At 42.4% G+C, this 16872-nt stretch overlaps 1 protein-coding gene across 7 annotated transcripts in view; it reads left to right on the top strand.

Moving 5' to 3' along the window:
* ptprdb (protein tyrosine phosphatase receptor type Db) overlaps nucleotides 1-16872 on the top strand; it is a 188015-nt gene that overhangs the window by 147242 nt on the left and 23901 nt on the right. For 5 of the 7 annotated variants that reach the window (XM_075462766.1, XM_075462762.1, XM_075462763.1 and 2 more), the window contains 19 exons: nucleotides 155-264; nucleotides 694-891; nucleotides 1039-1164; nucleotides 1279-1426; nucleotides 1517-1668; nucleotides 1798-1942; nucleotides 3827-4129; nucleotides 5169-5362; nucleotides 6777-6803; nucleotides 7453-7570; nucleotides 7854-8441; nucleotides 8854-8948; nucleotides 9801-10057; nucleotides 11378-11471; nucleotides 12188-12415; nucleotides 12496-12656; nucleotides 13520-13531; nucleotides 14476-14588; nucleotides 15269-15366. In XM_075462766.1, the coding sequence (XP_075318881.1) occupies nucleotides 155-264; nucleotides 694-891; nucleotides 1039-1164; nucleotides 1279-1426; nucleotides 1517-1668; nucleotides 1798-1942; nucleotides 3827-4129; nucleotides 5169-5362; nucleotides 6777-6803; nucleotides 7453-7570; nucleotides 7854-8441; nucleotides 8854-8948; nucleotides 9801-10057; nucleotides 11378-11471; nucleotides 12188-12415; nucleotides 12496-12656; nucleotides 13520-13531; nucleotides 14476-14588; nucleotides 15269-15366 (3167 nt within the window). The remainder of the gene's footprint in view (nucleotides 1-154; nucleotides 265-693; nucleotides 892-1038; nucleotides 1165-1278; nucleotides 1427-1516; nucleotides 1669-1797; nucleotides 1943-3826; nucleotides 4130-5168; nucleotides 5363-6776; nucleotides 6804-7452; nucleotides 7571-7853; nucleotides 8442-8853; nucleotides 8949-9800; nucleotides 10058-11377; nucleotides 11472-12187; nucleotides 12416-12495; nucleotides 12657-13519; nucleotides 13532-14475; nucleotides 14589-15268; nucleotides 15367-16872) is intronic. The other 2 variants (XM_075462768.1, XM_075462767.1) reach the window with 1 other exon arrangement.

The raw sequence follows: 16872 nt of genomic DNA, 5'->3' as shown, positions 1-16872 counted from the left end.
TTTTATCCCCTTGATTGTTTTCAGCTTTTTCCACACAGGACAAGTTTGAAGTACTGCAGTGCTGTTGTCTCTGTTTGTTGTTGTTTTGTTTTTTTTGTAATCAACTTCTAACTGGATAATGGATGAGATTTCCTTCTCGTTTTCTCCTCCTCAGCTCTACCAAAGGCTCCTGGCGCCCCCATGGTGACGGAGAGAACCGCAACAAGCATAACTCTCACCTGGGATTCCGGAAACCCCGAACCGGTCTCCTATTATGTCATCCAGGTGTGTGTGACAGACGCGCAGCCGCGCAGCCGCTTTCTACTGCACAGTACTGCTGCAAGCGCGCACACGTTTCTGAGACGTAAAAATGGCTAAAGCGCTAGGTTTTATATCAACATAAACTGTTACTAAGTAGGGCTTTAAAAGGAAAGAGCCTCCTGTCCCTCCTGATTGTGATAAACGCTCTCAATCTGCTCTGAATTACTTAAATAGTACCGACAAAAGGCTCCATTTACACATTTAAGGCAAGGCACCGACGCTCACATTTCACCCTCTACATCATGGCGCAGGTTTAAGCATGGTGTTACACAGTTTCTATGTATTTATTTACGCAGGGAAAGCTATAGATATCCCTCAGTTGTTCCTGAGTTGTCTAATGCTGCTAAAATTGAGCTTCGTCTCCCGTCCCCTGTTGTCTCCCACTTCCTTCAGCATCGTGCCAAAGGCTCAGAGGACCCCTACAAAGAGATTGATGGCATAGCCACAACACGCTACAGTGTGGGCGGCCTCAGCCCTTACTCCCACTATGACTTTCGGGTGGCAGCTGTCAACACCATTGGTCAAGGCCCCTCCAGCGATGCGGTGGAGGCTCGCACCGCTGAGCAGGCCCCGTCCTCGCCTCCTCGACAGGTCAGGATGAAGCTGTGTTACGTTATATAGCTCGCCTGTTATTGAATGCAATTTGCTGCCTCGTGCTCTGACTGCTCTAACAGTGTATTAGTTGAGCATGAATATTGCCTTTAGTGTGCTAAGCTGCTTTCACGCTTTTTGCTGCAGGTCATAGGTCGCATGCTGAGTGCCACGACGGCAATGATACACTGGGATGAGCCAGAGGAACCTAACGGTCAGGTGGTTGGTTACAGAGTTTACTACACCTCTGACAACACTCTGCCAGTCAACCAGGTGTGTATGTCATTAAACAAGGCTTTCCTTCGTTTTTCTACAGACGAAAACCAATTTTGTCTCTAAGCGTCATACATAAGTTTGAATACGGTGTTGTGCGACTGTGTTGTGCAGTGGGAGAAGCAGATGGTGCGCAGCGCCAACTTCATCACCATCCAGGACCTGACTCCTAACAAGACTTATTACATCAGAGTGCTGGCGTTCACCTCTGTAGGAGACGGACCTTTGTCCCAGGATCTGCAGATTATAGCCAAAACTGGAGGTAAAATAGAGGAGACAGTTGCTGCAAATGTATGCAGTTATCACCCTGAGAAAAAAGTTTGCCAAATCCTCCTGTTCTTCATTTCTGCAGTTCCATCCCAACCTTCAGAGTTTAAAGGTGAAGCGAAGTCTGAGACCAGTATCTTATTGTCCTGGGTGGCCCCGTCAACCCAGGGTGGCTCAGACAGCAGCCAGATCACAGGGTATGAACTGGTTTACCGTCAGGTGGACGACCCAGAGGAGGTAAGGGCGGTTTTGTTGGACTTATGATCGTATGGGTGGTTGGACAGATCATAAGTTAAAAGGAAGGGTGGAAATAATCTGATCTGACTGTTAAGTGTTACAGCACCTCTTGTCTTTGCATCTCTTCAGAGGAAAGTGAGCTTTGAGCCCACAACCTCCTACCTGCTGAAGAACCTGAAGCCCTTCTCAACCTACACCTTCCAACTGGCAGCCAAGAGTAAAAATGGAATTGGGGCGTATACTAATGAAGTATCCATTGACACTCCACAGACACGTATGTATACCTGCGCACACTGCACAGTGTCAAAGTTTGGGTGCGTCTGTGTGTGTATGTTTGAGCGAAAGAGAGAAACGGGTTTCAGTTTTGACAATGCAAGTATAAGTATAGTATATCAACAGATATTGAACCTCAAATGCACACATGTCCAAATCTGAACTCCAAACCTTTCGATGCCATAAAGTGATATTTATAATGAGGGTCGTGTTGCATTGTCAAAAAGGGCCATCAGGAATCCAGACCTAAGGTGATCTCGGGATTGATATTTCAACAAACGTATGATAAGATTATCTGCTCTCCCAACTTAACCTCAAACATTGTATTTTGCACATACACAGATCAGCTGCAACATTAAAACCACCTGCTGAAAATATTGTGTAGGCCTCCCGTCATGCTGCAAGAACGACCTGTTCCTTCGGCCGCTCCGGAGCAGTTTTTTCCGTACGGAGCACCACTCCTGCTGGAAGATGCTACTGACATCTGCTAAGATCCAGGGTGGGGGTGGGGGTTGTTCTGCATTAAAGATCACATTTAAATTCACAGATATATAATCTTTAGTACCATGCCACTCAGCCTTTGAATAGGATTAGGGTTAGGGACCGTAGTATTTCAGTCTCCGCAACGATAGGTGGTGATATGCCCCATTTTCTGGGTCAAAGCCTGCAGCATGAGCTTCGAAGAGCGAGCCGAGCGCCTCGGCCTGTTTCGGTGAGAATGAGCGTATACATGCAGGTGGGATTCGACTCCCAACTGTTTGTCTGACTTTGAAAAAATTTGATTCCGTTAGTCTTCTGTCAGACTAAAGTGTTAACACGTGTTTTAAAAGTCTAATTTTTTACTAATTTTTTTTTGCCACACCGTGTAAATTCATTGGCTACCATCCAAATAGCATTTTCTGATTAGCTTAACCCGGATAAGGTCATATTTGAGATGAGCAATCGTTTTTCCACACATGCTCTAGGCTCCAGGGATGCCAGGTACGCCTTCTTGTTCGTGACTTTGGGCTCGTTTTGGGCTTCCAACTCCCAATTCTTACAAAAGCAGGAAGGCCAGTAGAAGACATGCTCTTGGAGCGGGGGGAGAAACCCAAGTAGACTAATGCTCCAGTTTGAGTGACGTGTTTATCTTTAACTCAAGTAAACACAATAATCGTAATATTGTCTTATTTAGATTGATTCCAAAGGGTCCAAATATTGCTGTTTATTTACGCACGGCCAATGTTTCGATTGGCGGTGTCTATCAAAGTAATAACTGAATAACAGGAACCAAGGTCGTAAGGACTTCAGTCATGCTTTTCAGCTCGTTGATAAGTGGTTTTAATGTTGTGGCTGGTTAGTGTGCAGTGCCAAGAATTCCATCAATAAGTGACAGCAACGCTTTATTTGTTGGCTACCAATCTGAGGGGTGTAAGAGGTTCAGTCAAAACAAGGTAAGAAGCAAGAGGTTTTGCACATAGACACGAAAACTCCGACATGGATCACAGAGGCTACGGTAGCCTGTGAGGACAAGTAAGTTACGGGCAGGTATCTTTCTGTATGTCAGCTCTAGTCAATGTTTTTGTGTTGCATTTCTTTGAAGTCATTCACTCGTTTTCATTTATCAAACATTTACGCCAAACGGATGTGACACCCATCATTCAGTATCTTTGTTCGGCCATCTCGATTTTCTGGTAGTTGTTTTTTTTTACGTAAGACTTCTGTTCTCCAGTGTTTTGTTTTCATTTTATGTTTCTTTGTCTTTTGTTCTCAATTTCGTCCCCATTCATTCATGGCACACCTCACTTCCTCGCCCTCTCCACCCATCGATAACAACTTAAACACACAACCAAACAACATTTACCCAAACACCCCTCACGGTGCCTCCTCAAAACTGGCCACTCAGTTCCTTCAGCACCTCCGCAGGACATCACATGCACCAGTCCCAGTTCTACCAGCATCCTGGTAAGTTGGGCTCCACCCCCACTGGAGTTTCAGAACGGCGTCATAACGGGATACTCCATCCAATACTCCGCAACAGAGGGCAACAAAACGTCAAAACGAATTGACGGGATTCCTCCGAGAAGTTCTCCGTATCTCCTGGGAAACCTTGAGAAGTGGACTGAGTATGGCATAACAGTGCGGGCGCGCACGAAGGCTGGAGACGGACCAGAAAGTTTACAGCTGCTTATCCGCACCGAGGAAGATGGTATGTTCCAAACAAAACAAAACAGAAAAACAAAGCCTCTCTTAGGATGGTCCGGCCAACTAACCATGACAATCTCTAACTTACTAACATAGCATTTATCAGCTCAAAGCACCCTAAACTTATAACCAGCTTGTTCAACTGGCTTGTAAAGGCATTTTGTCTGCTCTTTTTTAAACCACTCCCATGTTCCCCTGGTAACCACCAGAATCCTCCAACATCTGGAAATCTCCTGCTCTTCCTCACCTCTGCGTTTTCCCTTTCTTCTAAAAATTTTTCGGGGGGAAAACAGATTTTTTTCAGATGTTCCTGTCTTAAGATCACAAACTTACCCTCTAACTGCCTCAATCTTTTCTCACCATAATCGCCTTCTGTCCTGCCAAATCCTCTCCATACCTCTACAAATATTTGGAAATTTATCATCAAACTGTACTGAGTGTATTTATGCTATCTAGAGCAATCTGAAATATTTTCAGTCGTGCTTTAAACCCTCGCGCTCAGTCTTCCTTTTTGCCCGTGTCTTCACTACATTTTTCTGACTCCACCATTCTTTAGAGTGCTTGTGCCAGAGTCAGTCAGACAGCAGGAAGTGGTTGGGGATTTTGTTCCTTTTTGTATTTTTTCTTCGTCTTCTTGGGAGAAGTGTAGCTGTTTGGCAGCACAAGAGAGCTCTTTTTTGATAACAGTATTTTCTCTTTGCCGACCTGACACTGTTTATCTGCTCCTAGCTACAAATCCTTTGCTATCAGCCATTTCTCTACATTTGCCTCCTATACTTCACTGCTTTTTTTTTCCTCCATTTTTCCTCAAGCACTCTCATTTTTAACTATTTTGGCTTTTTTCCCCAGGCATCAGGGCAGTGTAAAACCTTTTGAAGGGTTGTATTTTTACAAATTTTTCACTTTTGGGTATTTTTTTTTTTTTAATCAGCCCACTTATTTTTGATTAGACATAATTTCACTAAAGTGAAAGCCTTTACTTGAGAGTTTTGAGTGCCCATCATCTGTGACCGTTGACCTCTATCCCAAAATGCATTTTTTAGTTCCAAGTGGTCCTCCACGAGGAGTTGAGGCAGAGACTGTGAACGCCTCGGCCGTTAGGGTGAAATGGCGGGCACCGGCACCCCATCTGCAGCACGGTCAGGTCCGAGGCTACCAAATCCATTATGTGAGGATGAACTATGGTGAACCACAGGGTCAGCCCTTCATCAAGGACATCCTCATTGATGACTCACAGGTAACACTAATGAATTAACTGCCCACTAAAAAATTTACTTGAACTGTACGAGAAGCTACTCTATGAAAGCTACATTAAACCATGAGAACAGTCTTTTTTTTATTACACTGTGATGTAGCTCATTATTTGACAGCTGTCAAGAATTAAGCTCCACCTACAGACATGCTTACTAATGTGCATACATGTGGGTATTACTGTCGGTGAAATTAAAATTCACCATTTTTCTCATACTCTTTACAGGTAAAAACTATTTAACAAACAATGCTTTCTGTTAAACTATCAAGTTTATGAACTCTTCCACAAAGTTGTTTAAAAGAATAGTCACACATTATTTGACAAAAATAAATGTCTTAAAATTACTTTCAGATTTCATGTATATTGTTGACAAGTTAACTTAGGAAATCCCAATTTTTTCCAACAACTCAGAAAAATATTTCATTTTTAAATCAGTTTTAAAGTGCATTTCATTCTGCTGGCTTGTCTTTCCTTCACCCCCTTCAGTCACTCGGTTATATTGACTAGCATTTTTCTTTTTTTTGCCGCATATTAAATTTTTTATTGATTCTAAGCCATTTTCCAAAATGGTAATCTAGAAGAGAGCCAGTTCTGTTTTGATTTTGATAGCTTAAAGTAAAGCTGCGTTAAAAAGTGACTTGCGCTAGCCAACAAGCTAATGTGTAACCTTACATCACAATTTAACACCCAGAGTTTTGTTTATTTATGTATTCATTTGTTTATGTTCTTGTTTGGGTGGTTTTTTTCTTTTCTGATCACTGAAAATGTCACTTCTAAATCATTGATTATATAAATTAATCGAAATAGCTGTATGGTTAGTTGACTCAACTACTGGTAAGTTAGCAGTTAGCATTATGTTAGCTATTCAATTTGACTGAAAACGGCATGTAGCAAAAATGTTGGTTACTAATTATAACACGGATAAGAATTTCATTCATTCATTTTACGTTATCAGCAACTTAGTGTTATACCACACATCAAACTAAGTCTCGTAATTGGCTGCATTCAATATATTTTACTACATTGTACTGACAAGGGAAATATGTGGTATTTTCTACATCTAGATTCTGATTTTGAATGTTAAAGTTAAAGAACAATTTTATTTTGCATGATTTTTCTAAAAAAAAAAACAGATGAAAAGTTGTTTGCCAAAAAAAAAGGTATCATGCGCTTTAAAGAAATGAAAAAATGCAAGAAATGTTGGAAATTGATGAAGATGTACAAATAACTATTCAGGGTTTTATATATAGTTATTAAATATACTCATTATTATGAAGAATTTTATTGAATAAATTATCATTCCAGTAATAGTCATAAGTTCATTTTTCTTGACAAGACCATTCAAAATTGCAATTCTCTAATTTTTTTCCCCCTTTATCTGTTCTGCTTCATCGTTCAGTGGGAATATGGTGATATAACTGAATATGTGAGTAACCCTTTTTCAACTATTTTATTCAATGGTAATAATAAACAAAAAAAGCCTTAGAAGTAGATGAGTCATGCTTATGAGATTCTAGCTTTAAAATCTGGATTTGAGTGAGGGCTTTTCACCCAGCTCAAGGTCTCATTTCTGCGTTTTTGTGCTCTTGAGCTCTGAAAAACACACAGATGACTTAGAATATGAGTCATTTGTGAGAGTCGCAGTTTATGGGATTTATCTGGAGGCCAAGAAATGGGTAAAATAATGGGTTTTGGGCTTTGATGGAGACAAATCTAGGCAAGTTGTGACCATCTGGGCGTTTAAATGATATTTTGTGTTGAACGTAATGGTTTTGAGCTTTGATGATTTGATTAAGTTTTGGAGAACTTTAGTTTTCTTGAGATACTAGCAAATCAAACGGCCAGTATTCATTTCCAAAAAGCAGCAGTTTACGAGCAGTAAAAGATGGAAGAAGAACCTCCGTGTATTACATTCTTTAGAAAAGTATTTTATGTGTACAGATCAAGTGAATAAGAATCGATGCATTTTATTACCACTCTTGACCACTTTTTTTTTTTTTTTTTTCAAAATGTAGTGACCAAACTGCCCTTTATGGCGCCTTTTGTAGCTGACATTGCTCTCTGTTGTTTTGCAGGAGGTGGTGCTTGGAGAGCTGAAGGCAGACACGGCCTACTCTGTGTCAGTGGGAGCTTACACTGCTAAGGGTGATGGTGCTCGCAGCAAACCTGTCACTGTGTGCACCGCTCTGCCTCGTAAGTGTACCTGCACAAATAGACTTTTAAAAAAAGCGCACACAACACACACAATAATTGATAATGACATTCAGCACCATTAATGATAATTAGAGGCTGTTAAATAATTTAATTGGTCATAATTCACTCTGTCAAACCTTGCAGTGCCAGTAAAAGGCCAGTGTCTTTAATCACACATTAATCATATTTTGCAGTTTTGCTTTAGGTTATGAAAAACATGCTTTGTAATCACCCTCTAATTATTTTTTCATTATCCCCTCCCCCCTGCTCTTGCTGTTTCCAGTACCGGAGAAACCCAAACTTATGGTCAGTGTCACTGAATCAGGCACAGCTCTGCTCCAGTGGTACCCCCCTCCTAACCCACCCACCCCGCTCCTGGGTTATCGCCTCACCTTCGGACGTGTTGATGTCCTTCCCTTTACTGTGGTAGAGTTCCCCACCAAGGAGACCCGCTACAGTGCCCCAGATATCCATAAGGGTGCGAGCTATGTGTTCAGACTCTCTGCCCGAAACAAAATGGGCTATGGAGAAGAGGCTGTAAAGGAGGTGGCTACTGCAGAAGATGCCCCAAGTGGATATCCAGAAAATGTTATCTCAGAGGAGGCTTTTGCCGTCTCACTCCAGCTGGCATGGAAATCAGTCCCACTAATTGAGCAAAATGGGAAAATCGTGAAGTACTCGGTGCTGTACAAGGACATAAACAGTCGAGGAAATGCCTCAGAGGTTGTGGTGCCCGCTCCGGGGTCCAGTGTTTTGTTGGAGGGTCTGAGTGCCGATACTGTGTATGATGTCAGGGTGTGTGCGTTCACAGCTGTCGGCCGTGGGCCGTACAGCCCCAGTGTCCAGTTTAGGACTCACCGGCTAGATCAAGGTAGGATCCCGCTCACATTCTAACAATTCATCACCATTGCTCTGGATGCAAGACACCCTTCGTAACAATACATTTGAGCATATGGTGCGCCAACAAAACTTCCCACATGTACATAAACACGGACAGACAACATCCGGTGACTCCATCCTAAGTGTCCTTTTTCATTGTCTTATCACTGTAGCCTTAAGCCCAGCATCCTTTTCTAAAAGCAAGGTAAGAGTCTTGGGTCTTGGGCTTTTGTCCCTGTCTGCTGGTCTAAACTAAAAGCTAGCCTTAGACTGGTACTAGAGATTGTAATACAGGTAAGGCTTATATGTTTCATCCAACAGGAAAAAAAAAACTTAACCTGCGTAAAAACATTCATGTGTTTTTGTTTTTTTCTTTGTTTTATTCTGTCTTCTTTGTCCTCAAGTTTTTGCCACCAACTTCAGAGTAAAGGCAGCCATGAAGAACTCTGTTCTGCTCTCCTGGGAGATCCGGGACAAGAACCCTACCCAGCCATTCACTGTAAGAAGCTTTCTGATGTGCCTGATTTAAATGCAACAAGTGAATAGATTTGGTGGCCAGACGAACTTTGCACAAACCAGCAAAGGATGTCAAAATGTGCAATAGCCATGTTTATGTTGCATAAACCATAGTAGTTTTACAATGAAGGGACAAAATTATGAGATGGAGATGTGTTTCGGTGGGCAGAACCACATGGGAAGATGTAATTGTGAAAACGAAGCCTACCTGTGACTGAAGACAACAGTCAGTACATTTCCAGCAATGGCAATCACTCGCTTGGGACATTTAATTGAGCTTCTGACCATCTCGTTGTTCATAACCATGGGAGGGGAATTGATTTATTGACTGAAGCATGTCCAACTCCTTTGCAATAGGTGGCGATATGCCCCCTTTCTGCTTGTTAGTCTTTTTTCAATTGACCTATTATGTAACGGCCCAAAACAGTTGACAAACCATTTAGTTCGCCGCAAGTTGGCACCGGGTTAAGTGGTGAATTAGACATCTTTACTGTGGAATCTTAGTGCACAAACATTTAGATAAGATCACCTTTCAACGATATTATTGTATTTGATGTCCATTTCAAATGGCCATAAATACTTTTATGTAAAAAATATTTGCAACATAACATTGTAGTCTGGTTCTGTTAATGTTTCAAATGAATTTTCTGACAGTTGTTTGTTCATCCATGAATGCATTAAAGCCTTGATCTGCTGATAGTGAATTATGCATACTTGTAATGGTGCCAGATTGCCTAAATCCAAATATGAATATTGATATTAACAACAGGTCTAAAAATTTGATTCTTCCAAAGCAAAATATGGCTTCCTATTTAAAATTCCCCTGTATTCTCAGATCCTGTATGGGAAAGGTCAGTCTGTGGAAGTAGATGGCAAGCAGACTCAGAAGCTCATTACTGGTTTGGATCCGGACACCCAGTACTCCTTTCTGCTCACCAACCGGGCCAACAGTGCAGGTGGCCTGCAGCACCGCGTCACTGCCACAACGGCTCCAGACATCCTGAAAACCAAACCTACCGTAGTGGGAAAGACCAATGCAGACGGCATGGTGACTGTGCAGCTGCCAGCTGTCCAGACCACAGCAAAAATCAGGTAATAGGAGTTCCGTAGCGCTACGGATCCTGTAAGGGAGATCATTTTATTATCTTCCTGCTGTTTGTCTATCGGCAGGGATTTCTCTGACGTGGCAGCAAAGCAAATCTGAGAACTCCCAAAACAGGCTAAATGAGAGCACAAAGCTGATTCTTTTATCTGTTTTTTTTTTTGCCACCAACAACAAATATAGATACTGTAACAAGGAGAGGCAGTCCCACATGTTCAAAGCACAGGATGAATCACTCCACTGCCGCTCACACTTACTTATTGCCATTATTTTCTTTTAAGGTTTTCTTTTTTCCCCCACAAATAGCTTTTTGCTCTTCCAGCTTTTGCAGACACAATAAGCCGTGCTGTCTCAGATGCCCTAAGCCAAGATGACAACACAGTTGTAAGCAGGTGGAGGCTGATATCCCTCTTATTATCTATATTTAAAACAAGTTTTTACTGATTTTAGTTTGTCGGTCACCATATCTGCTACTGGATATGAAGAAATGTGGTTTCTGTGTCCTCATCAGTCTCTGGTTACATATGAACTGACTGTTCCTGACAAGTTGGAAGTTGATTCACTGCTGACACGCTTTTGAGCCAGTAAGGGATGTAATAACAGAGGCTAAATGAGCTAATCACTCAGCTGATTCCCTGACGCCGGCTTCATGTGCATAAGCGCACACTAATGTTAGGCTGAGACGCCTCCGTCTGGCAAGTGTGAATGACCTATAATAAGGTTTCTCATCAGACATGACCACCTTTGACACCAAAAAAGCTGCCACAATACTCAATAGCTCTTCAGACGAGAACATTAAAACATTAGCTTCACATTCTGAGAATTGAATGAATTCTCTACCAACTGTTAGATGGAAAGGTAAATACCACTCTCTAGTTTAAAGAGGAGACCGTTATCGTAAACCACTAGCTTAGCCTTGCACGTGAAACTTTTGAATGAATGCGAGGTTCTTGGCCATCTTCCTGACCCAAGCTGTTCCTGCTCAGTTCCTTTGGATAGATGAGCAGCTTAAAGAGGAGCACTCATGGCCTTAAACATCTTAAACACACACCAAAGTGAGCAAAAGGTGAAAAACTCATTCCTGCTGTAGCATTCAGATGCACCATACAGACACAAGTAGTCTAAATATTCTCATCCAGGTGCATCCCTGATGGCAGATAAGCATAAGTATTCCCTGACGTGTCAGGGCATTGATGTTTTTTGCAGTGACTGAAATGCTGAAAAAATAAATATATATATATATATATGTATATATGTGTTATTTGTGATATACGTCTGAGGGCCTGATCCCAGTGCATGCTGCGTTGTAGGGGTTTCTATGTGGTGGTGGTGCCGCTGAAGAGGCAGAGAGGAGGAAAGTTCCTGAATCCCTGGGAGGAGCCAGATCAGATGAACCTGGATGAGGTGAGACGCCCCCCACAGCTGTGAGGCTGTAGGCAACACAAATAAAAATAGCTGAAGTGATGATCACAACAAGCGGCTTTGTACAGGGTCATTCTGATGCCGAGGGAAATAAAGATGTTGATTAGGGCATTAGTGACTATTCAAAACAGTAAATGGAAGATGTGGCATTTATAGGACATTTTTAAGATGTGTGAATAATGGCTTGATAGTCTTACAAACATTTGTTTGGTATTATGAGGGGAAAAGTAGAAGTAAGAGCTGGCCATCAATTGCATATTAATCCATAGAATGCTTTCAGGTGCCATCTTCTATCTAATTTGAGTTCCTGCCTCTTTTCTAATGACCTTATCGCCTCATTATACTGTTTTCAAATCGCTTCTGTGTGTGTGACTTCGCTACATTATCACACACTTTATCATGCCTAGTGTGTTAAATGGATGACTGCTGCGGCAATTCAGTCAATGAAGACGTTTATGCTTCGGAAATAATGCCCTACTATTGTTCTTCACCGATGAGGGTTTCTATGGGGGTTAAATGTAATGTAAGGTAATATTTAATATATATATATATATATATGTGTGTGTGTATATATATATATATATGTATATATGTATATGAAAATTACAACCAGCTGTTGCCCCCTATTCTCTTCCACCTCTTTCTTTTCCTTTCCTCTGTATCACCATCTTACCGTCCTCTGCTCACCTCCCTTCCAGCTGCTCAGAGAGATCAACAGGACCAGCGTCAGTCGTGCCCTTCGCATCCGTAGACAGGCTGGCCAATCATCAGATCCGAGGTCTTATGTCACAGCTCAGTTTAAGACACTCCCCCAGGAGTTCACGTTAGGTGATGGTCGAAACTACGGGGATTTCCGTAACCGCCCCCTGCAGAACGGGCAGGAGTATGTCTTCTTTGTCCTTGGGCTGCTGGACCTCTCTGAGAATGTAAGCATGGACACATGCACCCCCCTAATCGCCTCACCGCAGTGCAATCCAACTCGCTCAAACCTGTTCGTTTCTTGCAGACAATGTATGCAACCAGCCCTTATTCTGATCCGGTGACCTCATCGGATGTGGATCCTCAGCCGATCGTTGACGAGGAGGAGGGGCTGTTGTGGGTGGTGGGACCGGTGTTGGCCGTGATCTTCATCGTCTGCATCGTCATCGCAATTCTTCTCTTCAAGAGGTGAGAGTAGCGTGACGAAGGTGGCGGGGGGGGTTTAAATCAGCGTTTGATTGGTGAGAGAAACGAGTCGTCATATCGGGGATAATTATTTTGTGCTATAATACTTTATGCTTCTTGAAAAATCCCCCAAAAACAAAAACTGTTCATTACTCTGAAGGTTTAGTCTAATTATTTAAGGAAGCATACAGGAATACAGAAATCAGGGCCAAGCATACAGACTGCTGTAGGGTTGACAATTATCATCTCAATCTATTTATCTATAATACTAATCATAGCTAGGTGTAGCTCTGAGGTTCTCATAGAATGATTCTCCCCTCACATACAGGGACCAGCACCAGCTTACATAAAGAGACAGGATAAGATAACAATATCAGCCATTAGCGTCGTTCCTGATAATCATCTGGTCCTCTGGCTGGAGGTTTGTTAATGCACATGAGTAATTGCTGAGACAGATGTGGCATAGCGAAATGATCAACCTTGATGTTAATAATCTGATGTTGATGAGCCCTGGATTGTTAACCGAGCTAATCTGCTGCTATTAATGTCTCACTTGTCGCTAAATTGCTGTTTGAGTTATGTTGCCGGTATGTTACTGGGTGTCACAGCGTATGCTCGATGATGATGTGTGTGTGCAGCACGGAGGGATGTTTTTATTTTGGTCATTTACAACCACTGTTGGTCATTGTCCACCAGAGGTGATACTTTGCATAACTGACGTCTTAATGAGAGACTGATTAGCTTACACATGAAAGAGAAAATTATGAGTTCAGCTTTGCTTTTGTCCCTGATGTCCTTTGATCCGACACTAATGTTATTCATCCTTGTCTGCCCTTTTATCTGCTCGTCTCCCTGGTTGGATCCAGCAAACCTGACAGGTAAACATGCACTCCCTATTACCATCTCCTCCGGCCTGCAGGCATATTTTCCTAGAAAAGCTTCTGCAAAGAATTCTCCAGAAAAACAAAGAGTGGCCTAAAGTTAGGATTATGCTTGTGTTCCTTTGATAGCCATTTATTAACTTTAAGCGTGCCAAATGGCTTCTTTTCTCTTCTGTTCATTGTACTAGATGAAGATAGCAGACATAAAAGCATAAGAGACGTCTGCACTGGATGGGGCTTGTTCACTTTTACTGAAAGGAGAGGGAAATGCAAGAGTAGGTGTGATAACTTCTGGGAGTGAAAAAGAACTGAAGCCCTCCAACTTTCTAGGCAATGCGGTCATTTACATATAAAAAGCCGAAAACTAGGCAATCAAACTTCTGGAGGAATTTCAAAGAGATATTTCCTGAGAATTACACCTTTGATTTGTTCCATTTATTTCAACACAAATCTCAGAAATTTGAAGTCAGGCATCAGTCAGTCTGGGAACCCGGCGGCTATTGTCTGATGACTGTGCTTTTGGGGGCAACTGCCATCATTTCTGCACTTCTCGTGCACCTATCGGATATCAGGATAAGAGAAATCAGGGCCAAGACGTCCTGTTCCATGCACCAGTCATTGTTTAAATGAAGCAAATAAAAAGTTAAAATCGCTGTCAGGCGAGAGTTGGTGGTTTGGGGATTGTATTTCAGTCCTCTGCTCTCCACATAATGCTTACTTGCATGCGACCAAAGAACGCTCCAACATGACGGGTCAATTATCCCGGGAGCTGAAAAACAGAAAGCAAAGAGCTTTAGGTACTGCAAAAGTCTTTTCCATAGACTAGAAATGTAGCAGATTCCTATGCAGATATATGCTTATAGAGGTTAAGCCTAAGTGTACATGCCACAACCTTTACTAAGTATTAAGTGCAACCTGGTAAATGATGTCTGCTGTTCCAGGAAAAGGGCTGAGGCTGAGGGGAGGAAGGGCAGTTTTCCCTGCAGCAAGGCCATGTCCTCCCACCACCCCACCGATCCTGTGGAGCTGCGCAGGATCAACTTCCAAACTCCAGGTAGATTGGAGGGAAATGCATGCATGCAGGCAGAGCACCACACGCAGTCAGTATTAGTTGTGCCGGCGAGGTTAACCGTGATGTTGTTTCCCCTTTTCAGCCTACCGAGTATCAGTGTACCGCGGTTATCGCCGTTTGTCAAGTTAGTTGGTCTCAGTCCAGAACAGAGCTTTAACTCTCTGCTCCCGTTTTTCTTTTTCTTTTTCCTTCCTTCTTTCTATCTTCCTTTCTTTCCCTTGTGTTTCACCGTAACCTCTCATCCCATACGGGGTGAAGCTGCTTGAATTAACAACATTTTGCCGATACTTTTTTAAAATCACCCAAAGAAAAACAAATCATGCCGAATTTCTAACTGCCTGTGTCATCGTCTTTTCTTTTTTTTTTTTTTTTTTTTTTTTTTTTTGTATCTTCACCAGCAGTGTTCATGTACTCTGAGGACGTGTTATTGTGCCTCAGTAACTTTCTGAACACGCACATTGTTCTCTCAAGCCTTTCTGGAAAGAAAGTAGTCACTTAACAAAAAAAAAAACACACTTCCATTTGCTTCCCGCGCTGACCATGGACAGAACACTAAACAACACCTCCTTTGAGAATCCCAGCTCTTAACATTTTCCTCCAAAGGAGTTCAGCTGTGTGGTACCTGTAACAACACAGCTTGTGTTTTTTTCTGTGCTCGGCAGGCATGACCAGTCACCCGCCCGTCCCCATCTCGGAGATGGCAGATCACATTGAGCGCCTCAAGGCAAATGACAATCTGAAGTTCTCTCAAGAGTATGAGGTAGGAATACTGATCACCTGCCCCTGACCACCTCTAACTTGGGAAATTCATCTGGTTTTGTTGCAGTATTTCTCATAGACATGGGGGTTTTTTTGTTCAGTTTCGGTTGCCTCCATCGTCGATTCATCACCTTAGAACAATGCAATACATTTAAAAGGACATTTTCCTCTCTCCGCTATCCTGTCGTTATCCATAAATCCACAAAAGGACATTTAAAATCGCTTGCTCCGAGAGAGTTTGCTTACAGCTCTCAATAGGCTGCAGGAGCAAATGTTCTCTGGAATTGGAAAAAGAAGAGAAGACACTTCTTGATTACTTTCCTTAAGCTGGCAGCAGAGTTAATGCGGAGCAATAATGGCTTCGTGTCTGTGATAACAGTGAGCTGAACTGTGGCACTGATTTTTTATTTTTTATTTATTTTTTTTTTTAAATAAAGCACACTCATCAGCAGGAATATTTCCTAACACACTGGCTTTATTTAGCAGCTAAGGCTAGCATTGCAATGAGCTCCACAGAGAGCCGTTAAAGAAGTAGAAATGTTTTTTCTTTTGCTTGCACAGAAAAAAATGATTCTCTGGCAAGACCAAAAGTGCCTCTGGGTGAAGAAGGAGACACAAGGCTCTAATTGGCTACCACAACAGACAGACAGATTGTGTGTGACAGATGTATAGAGGAAGACCAGGACACATGAGGCAAAAAGTAGAAAAACAGAACGAGGGGGTGTTTCACAGGGGCGAGTGTTGGGAGAAAGGACGAGACAGCGAGGGAGAAGCTGTGTGAGATGGTGGTGAGAGTTGGAACCACTCCGTTTCGCCTCACATTCTCTCTGCATGACTGTGCGCTTTGTTCGGTGCTGAACCCTCAATGAAGGAACAAGAGAGATGGATGGAAGAGGGACTGAGACAGCGAGGGAGGCCAGAAATGATTGCGGTGTGGTAATCAGACACACATGATGTTGGCAGCGTGGAGAAAGCCGTCTTAAACTCGCACGTACACACATGGACTTATCCAGCACTACTCCTGTCCATTTTTTCCCCCGACCAAACCATAATTATGTGTCGTAAAATGTTAAAAATTGCTAAATTGCTCTAGCTCTCCCCTCTTTGTCCCTCTCCATTGACAGCCTTATAATGACCTCATGTCTGCCTCTTCCAGCTAACAGTGATGGTTACACTGTAATTACCCTCCAGGAACTTAATGGTCTAACACAACCATCCACTCTCTACCAGTGGAATTTATTGGTCTTTTATCATCTTTGTCTGGTTGCTGGTCTCTCTGTGGAAAGTCTTTCTTGAAAAGGGATATCATAAGTACCCATGTTCCTGTCTGCTATCAGTGATTCCTCTGTAATCTTCAATTTGTTTCTAATGGTGGGGTTCTGATGCAGCAATGCTGGACGATGACGATTAGCACAAATTCTTAGAGCAGCGTTCATACCAACAGTCAGTTCTAAGAGGTAATGTGTCGACTGTATTTGTGATTTTATTAGACAATTGGACAACACTA

This window comes from Odontesthes bonariensis, chromosome 4 (genome assembly GCF_027942865.1).
Source record: "Odontesthes bonariensis isolate fOdoBon6 chromosome 4, fOdoBon6.hap1, whole genome shotgun sequence".
Classification (NCBI taxonomy): Eukaryota; Metazoa; Chordata; class Actinopteri; order Atheriniformes; family Atherinopsidae; genus Odontesthes; species Odontesthes bonariensis.
Note: the sequence above shows the minus strand (reverse complement) of the source record. Positions and strands in the feature narration are given on the sequence as shown.